General features: G+C 34.8%; 1 protein-coding gene across 1 annotated transcript; it reads right to left on the reverse strand.

Moving 5' to 3' along the window:
* Positions 1–6,615: 6,615 nt before the first annotated feature.
* On the reverse strand, positions 6,616–10,440 carry LOC126880900 (uncharacterized). Its single transcript, XM_050644974.1, has one exon. The coding sequence runs from the start codon at positions 10,438–10,440 to the stop codon at positions 6,616–6,618; it is 3,825 nt and encodes a 1,274-aa protein (XP_050500931.1).
* Between the last annotated feature and the right edge of the window lie 250 nt (positions 10,441–10,690).

Genomic DNA, 10,690 nt, shown 5'->3' on the forward strand with positions numbered 1-10,690 from the left:
TTTCAGCTCTTTTGATAAATGTGCCTAGTGGCAGTAAAAACGGATTAGTATACTGCTGGCATGTCTACTTATTATAAGGAAAGAATTGAAAGAAAAAGGGATCGCTCGGGATGTGAAAACATTAAAAGTTTTCTTTGTTAAGTATATTATTAACGTATATTATTAACGATTATGGATTACCAGATTTTCAATAAATGTAAATATAATCTAATAAATCAACCTTTTTTACTGAAAAAATGCACAGTCACTCTTTTAGATAAAAGTTTCTTTAAAATTTTCTAAATCAACTATATTCGCATGTTTCTGCAATCTCTATATTTCATAAGTTTGATTTTGATCAGTGTAAAATGTTTAATAAACAGCTCAAACTTTTACATCATGACTAAAAACCTTTCTTATTTAAGTTGTTCCGTTTTTTTTTGCATTTTCTGAAAAATCAGCATAGTAATGAATATTGCGCATCAGAGAAGACGGGCGACCCACATCATTTAGGATATTTTATATTTTTTATACATTTCTCCACTTTCATTTGGTTTGTTTATGTTAATTAAATTAAATGAATTATCAGGTGTTGAGTATCAGGTAAAGAGAATAAACAAATTCGCAAAAACCATTAAACCATAAAATTCTCTTTATTTACGAATCAAGGGATCTTCACGAAATTGATGGTTTTGTGAACTGTGTGAACTATTTTAGTCCTGTATTAGACCAGGGCGCATCTGTAAAAATATTAGCACATTTTTACGTTGACAGGTGACTCATATTTTTTTGCACAAATTGATTGAAAATAACTCAAATAATAATATTTGAGTTATCCTCCCTCTCAAAAAGGTCCGGAACATTGTTTAAATAATCAAAATGTCAAAAAATGAAGGAAAAATTCGATTTTTTCTTGGTTTTTTGATTATAACTTTAAAAGTGTTGATTTCCGAGAAAAGTTGTATTGACATAAAAGTTGTATAATAAAATTTACTATAACATAGAATTAGTTAAAAATTTAAAAAATTGTCACCCTTGTTGCAGAATAGCAATAATTGCGAAAAAACATACAAAAACAAGTATTAGCATTTTACGTTTTTCAACCATTTATGCTACACTTATGACCTTCTTGTTTTACCCAGAGAAACTTTATGATACATTCAAACAACACTGTAAGTTTCATTAAGATCGGTTTAATAGATTTTGCAAAATAAATTTTGCAATCCAGCCTTCGCACAAAAAATGTATTTTCTTCAAAATATTACAAGACTGAAAATAAAGCAGATAGCAAGTTGAATTTTTTTTGCGTATAGAAGTGTACTGGGACCTTTCATTTTCAATTTACAAAATTAAAATCGATTAACTACCACGGCGTCAGGAATTTTTTTAAATAAACGTTAATTATTGGTGCTACGCGCAGGACAGCGGAGAGTTTGCTTGATTGGGCAGTCCAATGACCTTTGATAATGTTTGATACATTTTAATTTTTAATACATTTCGATATAAATAAATAAATTTGTTTATTGCAAAATAAAAACAGATACTATATCCTTTGAAATAACGCTTTTATTAGCAAAAATTTTCTTTGTTCATATATTTTAACTTAGAGAATAAAAGTTTATTATTTTTACACATATGCAATTGTTTAAACAATATTTCACAAACAATAATAAAATTAGTTTGGTTTTTGTGGAATTAAAATGTTAAATTACAACAAAATATAGGGTAAGAAAATAATATATTAGATATAGATTGGAAGAAATTTTGGTAAAAATCAACTTGTGTGAATCGAACACCCCTGTCCTGCGCGTAGCACCAAAAATTTATGTTTATTTAAAAAATTTCCTGACGCCGTGGTAATTAATCGATTTTAATTTTGCAAATTGCAAATGAAAGGTACAGTACACTTCTGTAAGCAAAAAAAATCAACTTGCTATCTGCTTTATTCTCAATCCTGCAACATTTCAAAATTTCAAAAGCTGGATTTCAAAATTTATTTTACAAAATCTATTAATCCGGTCTTAATAAAATTTACAGTGTTGTTTTACTATATCATAAAGTTTTTCTGGGTAAAATATGAAGTCTAGCATAAATGGTTGAAAAACGTAAAATGCGAATACTTTTTTTGTATGGTTTTTTTCGCAATTATTGCTATTTTGCAACAAGGGAGACCATTTTTTAAATTTTTAACCAACTCCATTTTGTAGAAAATTTAATTGCTCAACTTTTATGTCAGTACAACTTTTCTCAAAAATGAATAGTTTTAAAGTTATAATCAAAAAACCAATAAAAAAATCGAATTTTTCCTTCATATTTTGACATTTTGATTATTTAAACAATGTTCCGGACCATTTTGAGAGGGAGGATAACTCAAATAATATTATTTGAGTTATTTTCAAGCAATTTCTGCAAAAAAATTTGAGTCACCTCTCAACGTCCATCTCAAAACAGATGCGCCCTGTATTATATAGAGATTCTGAAATATCTTAATGTTAGACTAGCCCCCTTACAGTAAGGTGTATTTCATAATAATAATCGGAAAAATATTGAAAAATTTCAAGGTTGCACATTGCTGGAAAATGTGCCATTACAATGGAATGTTAGTCGTTCAACTATGTAGAGAACTTACCAACGATTTTTTGAGACTTGAACTTATCAACGGTGACCCGGTACAGGTGCTAAAAGGAAGACAACAGTCAGGGCTGATCGCGTTCTCACTATTGAAAATCTGCATGGCCGGACGCACACTGCTGGAATGCTCCAGAGGCATGTTGAGCAAGCCCAAGGACCAGTAATGAGAATTTTTACTATTCTATGAAGGTTAAGAGAACTGGATGTGACAGCTTGTAATCCAGCAACGGGGTGACTACTTACAGCTGCTCATAAAAGACACAGACTTGCATTTGCCCCTAAATACGTCAACTGAACAATAGCCGAGTTGAAAAAACCATTGTTTAAGAATGAATTTTTCTTTTTCTTAAGGTGCCTATCCGTTCCGGATGTTGACGATCAGCATGGCTATCCTAACTTTGCTTGCTGCTATTCTGAATAATCCGGTTGTCGATGTATTAAACCACTTTCTCAGGTTTTGAAGCCAAGATATTCTTCTTCTCCCAGGTCCTCTCTTTCCAAATACCTTTCCTTGAAGAATGAGTTGCAACAAGCCATATCTCTGTTCATTCCTCATAACATGGCCAAGATATTCTAGTTTGCGCTTTTTGATTGTGTTAATAATCTCGCATTCCTTGCCTATTCTACGTAGAACTTCAACATAAGTCACACGATCCACCCACGAAATTCTCAAAATGCGCCTGTAACACCACATCTCGAATTCCATGTTGTTAAGACGCACTCCATTGACTAATACGCCTTCCTGTAGTTCTCCCAGAGCTTGCTCGAAGATACATTTAGAGTATATATTAAACAGCACCGGGGACAGGATGCATCCTTGCCTCACTCCTCTATATATGGAGATTGCCTCTGTCAATTGGTGATCTACTTTAATATTGGCAGTTTGGTTGTAATACAAATTATATATGATTCTCAATTCTCTATCATCTACTCCCGCTTCTTTCAAGATGTTTATGAGTTTATCATGTTTTACTCTATCAAACGCCTTTTTGTAGTCGATAAAACAAATATACACGTCACAGTCAACATCCTTGCATCTTTGCATAAGCACTTGGACAATAATAGAGCCTCTCGGGTGCCTAAGCCATCGCGGAATCCAAACTGCGTCCATGATACCTGTTCTTCGCATTTTTTATATATTCTGCCGTGTATCACTTTCAGAAACGTTTTGAATAAGTGGCTCATTAGGCTAAATGTTCTGTAGTCTTCAAATGTTTTGGCATTTACTTTTTTGGGTAAAGTTACGAAGGTCGCCTTTAACCAGCTTTGGGGTATTTTATTCAGTTACGTATATTTTGTTGAATACAGTTGTTATCCATTTTATTCCTTTTTCATCCATAAGTTTTAGGAATTCTACATAAAACTGGTCAGGCCCTACAGCTTTATCATCTCTAGTTGTTTTAATAGCTGACGTGACTTCTTCCATGGTAATCGGGGGTCCTGTTTGGCATTCAGTGTCTTCAAAGGTATTCTGCCTTTCATCTGCAAAAGTTACTTCCACGTATTTCTTCCACGTGTCTAGTTTTTTCCACACTTAACAGTGGTTTGCCTTGGTTATCTGCCAAACACCCAACTCTTCTAGGTTTGTATAAGCCTGCAGCTTTTTTAAATTTTTTGTGCATATTAAATGAATCGTGTTTATGTTGCAATTGCTGGATTTCCGCACACTGTTCTCTTAGTTGTGTATCCTTAGCTATTCTAATTGGTTTTTGGATCTCTTTATCTATTCTTTTGTATAATGACATGTCCTGATTTTTGGACTTTCGCCTCTCTTCCATCATATCTAAAATCTCGTTTGTCATCAACGATTTCTTCTTTATTTATGGTGGTTTGAGGAATTTCTCACGTATGTCTTGTGAAACTGTATGCAACTTTTCTATCTCCTGGTCACTTCCGATTGAATAACGGTATTCAAGTTGTTCTGTATATACCGTTTTACACTCTGTTCTGTGTTTGGTCTTTTAATAGCCTGATGTCGAATTTTGGATTGACTCTACGTCTAACCTTCTTTAGCCTGAGCTTAATTTTGCCAATCAGTGGGTTATGGTCTGACTTGATATCAGCTCCTGGATATGTCTTGACTGATATTATGCTGTTACGGAATCTTTTATTAATCATGATGTAATCTATTTGATTTCTCACTATGCGGCCTGGAGTGTCTTGAGGTGATTTCCGTGTATATAAACTTCTGTAAGGGAGTTTGAAGTAAGTGTTAGTAATCGCAAACTCTTCTTCTGTCACAAATTCACCCAGTCGGTCTCCTCGCTCATTTCTTTCTCCAAGTCCAATTTGCCCTATGAATGAATTTGAAATAGTAGTAAAAGGGCAACAAGAGTTCTAGATATTTTCCCATGTAAAATCCCATAAGAAATCGCTAAGGTCCATTCTGCTCGTTTTTGAAGCTTTTTGTGGTGGAGGCGCGACGGCTCGTCCGATCGTGACGTAAGACGGCTGGTTGGAAAGGGGAGGGGGTAACGAATATGTTAACACAAAAAACACAAAGAGAATTACTGAATACAGATGGCATTGTGAGCTGCATACTATATTTTATCTACGGCAATTCAGGTGATATTATGTTTTTTTACGTTGGTATTGTACTTAGGGTCTCTGATAATAGGAATATATTTATAGTATTAGAAAAATCGTTTAACAATTTAGCATAACACAAACAACTATTTGATATGCTGATATGATGTATATATTGACATAGAAAAGGTATTTAACATAGTGTAATAAGCAGTATTATTGAAGCCATAAATTAATTGAGAGTGTATAGCTACATAGACTGTCGGAAAAAACGTTAGCAAGGACAGTCAAGTAGTAAGTAATGGTTAAATGTACTAAGTATCTGTAAATGTTAATAAAGTGATGTTAGTAAGGTTGATAGTTAGTATGAATGAATTATTTGAGATTGATGATGTAAGCATGCAATGAATGAAAGGTAGTCAATTCGGTCGAACATAAATTTGTTGAAAAATATGTTCTTAACAGCAGTCACCAACGTGAAGGTACGACTACATCGACCGCCATGTTAGTAGGGATGATGGTTAGTAGAAATGAATTATTTTACATTATATGATAATTTATTTAATAATAGCACTATACTTAACTTACGTACTAAGATCAGCTCACGATTATCTAACTTGGTTTAGTAGACATCTTTTTATTGATCTGTTGGACATCTTTTGATGTTATTAATGTTAAAACATCGATACTTCTGGTGTTAATTCATTCGTTACTGTAGTATTCAAAATGAATTATTGGGGGTAAATGCGATAGCTCTAGGTTATCTAATCCTTAAAACTAAGGATTTTTCCGACTTCTGTTTTGTGACAGGCTATCGAAGACTTAAAACTAAATCGGGGGAAAGAAGACCATTAAGTTATCGATTGTCTTAACTTGGAGGCGACATGAGCAACGGCTCTAGAGTTAACCAGAACGTCTCATTAATTTGCCTGTTATGTGGTCCGTATCAGACATCTTTTTAGTGGTCATAACTAAACATATTTTTTTATATAGGCTAATCTTAATAATTATACTTAATTAAGAGATAATATATATATATATATATATATATATATATATATATATATATATATATATATATATATATATATACAAAACTAAGATATATTGAAATTATCATATTATATAAAAACGATGCGTGAGGGAAAGGTTGAGAAAAGGAATGTAGTAAAAAGGGTCTGCTCCAAATCTATTTAGCACTATGTTAGCTGTAATACATAAATAATGTTTTAAAAAATGAGTATATTCAATCAACTAGATATACTAATCTTAATGACATAAAAATGGTGAGTGATATTAAAAGGTAAAAAGAGGAATATAATAAAAAATTGTATGATTCAGATGTATTTATCAATATTGTAGTTGTAATAAATTAAGTTTTAAAATATAATTATATTCAATCAGCATACATCTTAAAGTTAATCAAATCATCAAGGATAAATGTAAAAATACTGGCTTTTCACATTTTCACTATTAAATTTAATCAGCATACATCTCAAGATTATCAATTAAATAGTGCCCCCACGGAAGCGTATCATAAGACTCCGGAAGGTGATATCTTTTATCATCATTGGGGCTGAGCGCAATCTTGCTTTGTGTTATGGTATAAACATGGTGCTTATCTGAGCGTATTAGATTCTGTGAGGCTGCCTTTGTTGTAAAGGTATCTAAACACTCGACGTAGTCTTCGAAAGTAATTTTAGTGTTTACAACAGATTTCTTAACCCCCTTCGCCTTCTTTGTCACACCATAATTTTTAATAAGTATTTCAATCTCATCGTCCTCATACTCCTGATCTATCAAATTCCCCCTCAGTTTTTTGATGTCATTATCTGTGATAGCTACTTTTGTTGTATATAATTTAGATCGTAGCCCTATGTAGTCAGTCATAATGCAGCCATTATTCTCATCCTTCATCATACCCAACACCTTCTTGTTAACCTGGGGAATGCCATAAATATTGTCTTTAGGATAGTCAGAAGTGTCAAAGTGCTGATGGCAGTCTGTTTTCATAGCCTCATAAGGATCTTTTTCCCTTATTTCCACGATCACACTATCGGTATCTGTATAGCAGGTCGTAAAGTTCTCACCAAACCTTCTATCTAAATACCCATAGTGAAAATCATATATCGTAGTTTTAGCCAAATCCAATATACTCATGCCCACATATATTGGTTTATCTAACCATATTTCCGCTCTATGCATCTCGACAGCTACCAAATTTTCATTAAAAATAGTAGCATTTTTAAACAATGGACTGCTTATTCTAGCTTCAGCTCCGTAACGACCCTCCCATTCAGTAAGCAATTTAATATCAACGCGCTTGCGCACATTCTCCATGGTCTTGCCGAACACCGCGTTGTTCATGAGCTTAAAAAGGTTTTTCTCAAATTCATTTTTCGCTGCCTTCCGGAGATTTGTATTCAAGTCGATGTAGCTCTTTAACCAAGGAGACTGCTTAAATTTCAGGACGCGATGAATCTTTTTTAGCAGCAATCCGTGAGCTAGCGCTTGCTTCAAGGCCCTGTAATAAATTACGTATCTTTCTTTATCATGAAGGGTAGCCATCAATTTGGTTTGCTCTCGCGGTCGTTTAGGAGGAAGCATAGTTTTAGGGTTCAATGATTGAGGACAAAACGGGAGATCTTTATGACGATCGTGGATATGTTGGGGGTACACCAGATCAACCTCGAGAAAGTACCCTTCAGAAGCATCGTCATGTATGGACAGGACATCAATGTTGACATCGACCCACTCGAACCCTCCATACGGAAGGAATTGCGACATCGCCCATCCATATTGATTATTGACATCGAAATATATCAGATAGGAGTCAGGCTTCGAAGGATCGTAAGATGCCATATACTTGTTATTGGCGTGAACGCGGCGTTTCGAGCATACTTGACTCAAACCACCGCGAATACCACGCTCCACAAACAAAAACATATCTGGATCTGTTAGAAGCTCCAGTTCCTGTTTTGTATGTTTAAGCATTGCATCCCACGTGAAGCCGGGAAGAGTAAAGTAATGAGCTGGGTCAAGATTATATGTTTTGAGACAACTGGATCGAAATTGCTCAAAGACGTCGGCAAGAAGAAGAATGTCTGTTTTCATGTATAAATCAATATAATCCCCGAGAGTGGAACATGAGAATGAAGACCATACATCTTGGGCTCTACGATAATGTCGACGAGGACATGGTCTATCCTCAAGTTTATTGTAAAAAGACTCGATAGGAGGTAGAGACGTTTCACTAAATTTTGTAAATGAATCAATATAATCATATGGCATGATACCTTTCTTAGTTAGAAGGTGAAAATTCTCCTCAGGAAGTGAAGTATATTGGGATCGGAGATTAGGATATTCGGTCAAATATGAAGAGAGCTTATCGAGAGAAGAAGCCATGAATCGAAAACTATCGACAAAACGGAATCTAATTCGAGCATCATCAAGATCTACGGGGCCTTTGATATGTGTAGCAATATCATTAACAATGAAATGGGCGTCATATCCGCTAAGGTTATGAAATATCACTGGGATAGTGTGAGCATCTTTGTAATTAATGTTACACCCTTCATGGGCAGCCCCTCTGTAGTTATTATCTGGAGTGAGGTGGTCGTGGTCCCGCACTTTCTTATCGTCGAGGGAGAAGCGTTGCTCGCAGATATGACAATGCGTGGCTGCATGAAAATCACTCTCTTGTTGAGATGTCATATTTATATCATATGGGCACATGAACACTGTAGAAACTTTCTCAGCAAGCTGATTAAGTTCATCTGCGAACCATTTCATGCAATCCTTTCCTCGATATGAGCTATAAAATGATAGGGTATCATCATATGAACATTTGAAGAAATACCCAACTGCTACAGGAATATGTTCTTGATGTTTCTCAGGATCTCCTGTACGCTTCAAAGCACTTTCGAGATCTGCGTATACGGCGAAGGGGGCTTTAATCTTATTCCTGAAATTCTTAAATCTTAACATTTTACGACTTTCTTCTGGCATTTTGATGGCTGTTTCATTCATTCTTTCACAATCGTCGGTATGGGCTTCTAGATGTGCAGATGATGAAAATGGTTGTAAACACCTATCACAGATAACATCTGATCGCCCTTTACAGCATGTCTTATGAAAATTTAACTTTTCTTGTGATCGAAAATAATGTAGGCAGGCATCACAGAAATATTTTGTTCCATTTTCATTGCTCAATTGTTTGGAAAGGAGCCGGGATAGATTTTTTATCCAAACGTAATGATATCTAATCGGACCTTGCTCATCATATTTATCTTGAACAAGAAGAAGATTCACATGTTTATCCTTCTTGTTCTTTGTTAGGAAGGTTGGGAGGATCGTACTGTTCTTCTCCTTTTTCAAAATGTAAACGTTGATTGAAATATTATTCTGCTTTTCAAAATTCGGAATCTGTTTGATGGTCATAGGCCACTGAATACCTTTAAGTTTTAATATGCTCGAGTAGTGCGGGTAAGATGACATTAAAGCGGAGTTAGTTTGACATGGATATAATGCCGATATGACAGCCCATGCAAAGCATGCCTCGTCATCGTTCTTAACATTGATACATGCCTTCTTTCGCTTTATCTGAGGGGGAAGTTCAATGTAGGAGGATCCAAGTTGCGGCGTAAATTTGTTAATGTTGACCCCTAGGTTAACAACTGCCTTTAGAGCCCATCCAGAATCGCGTTCTTGGAATTCTTCCAAATCTCTGGAGATGGGCTCCACTACTTTCTTTTCAAACCACTCATCCAAGTTTGTGTCTTTGTATATGGGAGAGTTTGAAGTAGTGAAATACTTGGTTTCATTTAGGATCATATCTCCGCTGGCTACTTCAAATTCCCCACCAAATGCCATATTCACCTTTACTGCCTCATCAGTCTTAAGAGCGTTCTGAATTCGTCGCTTAAACAAAGCTTTGCAATCTACCAGGAAACTACTCGGGTCCTTGTGTTTAAGGTTTGAGATGACACCAGTCCGAATTCTTGAATTGAATGCAGATATAGAGTCATCCCATTGTACCCTCTTGTACGCAGTCTCCGGTCGAGAGTTAAGTCCCGCCCCCTTCTTCTGTTCGGCTTTTAGTTGGTTTCTTAATGTTTTCACCTGCCGCATCTGGGCTTCGAGGTGCTGCTTTTCGCCAATCGTCTTGGCATATCTCATAGAGTCCCTTAATTTTTTGGATGCCTTATTACACTCTATCAACCCTTGTCTTAACTTTTCAGCATTATAATCATTTTTGATTAAGCCTAAGATGGTTGCAATTAACTGAATAAGTTTTGCCAACATGTTTAAGCAAATATTAAAAAATAGATTACAAATAACAAATTCTCACAAAATTAAAAATTTTCGAAACACCAAAAATTATCAAAAAATCTAAATAAAAAATTATCAAAAATTAAAAAAAAAAATCTGAAATATATCACTCACCAAAACACGTCTGAACGATTTGACACTCACCAGAGCACACGTCTGAACGCTAGGAATATCTGAAACAGAATGAAGAAAATACCATAATGTTGGGTATTAAATATACTTT

This window comes from Diabrotica virgifera, chromosome 2, assembly GCF_917563875.1.
Source record: "Diabrotica virgifera virgifera chromosome 2, PGI_DIABVI_V3a".
In the NCBI taxonomy this organism is placed as follows: Eukaryota; Metazoa; Arthropoda; class Insecta; order Coleoptera; family Chrysomelidae; genus Diabrotica; species Diabrotica virgifera.

Excerpts from the sequence above, each read along its gene's own strand:
- LOC126880900 (XM_050644974.1), bottom strand. The coding sequence starts at position 10,440 with ATGTTGGCAAAACTTATTCAGTTAATTGCAACCATCTTAGGCTTAATC.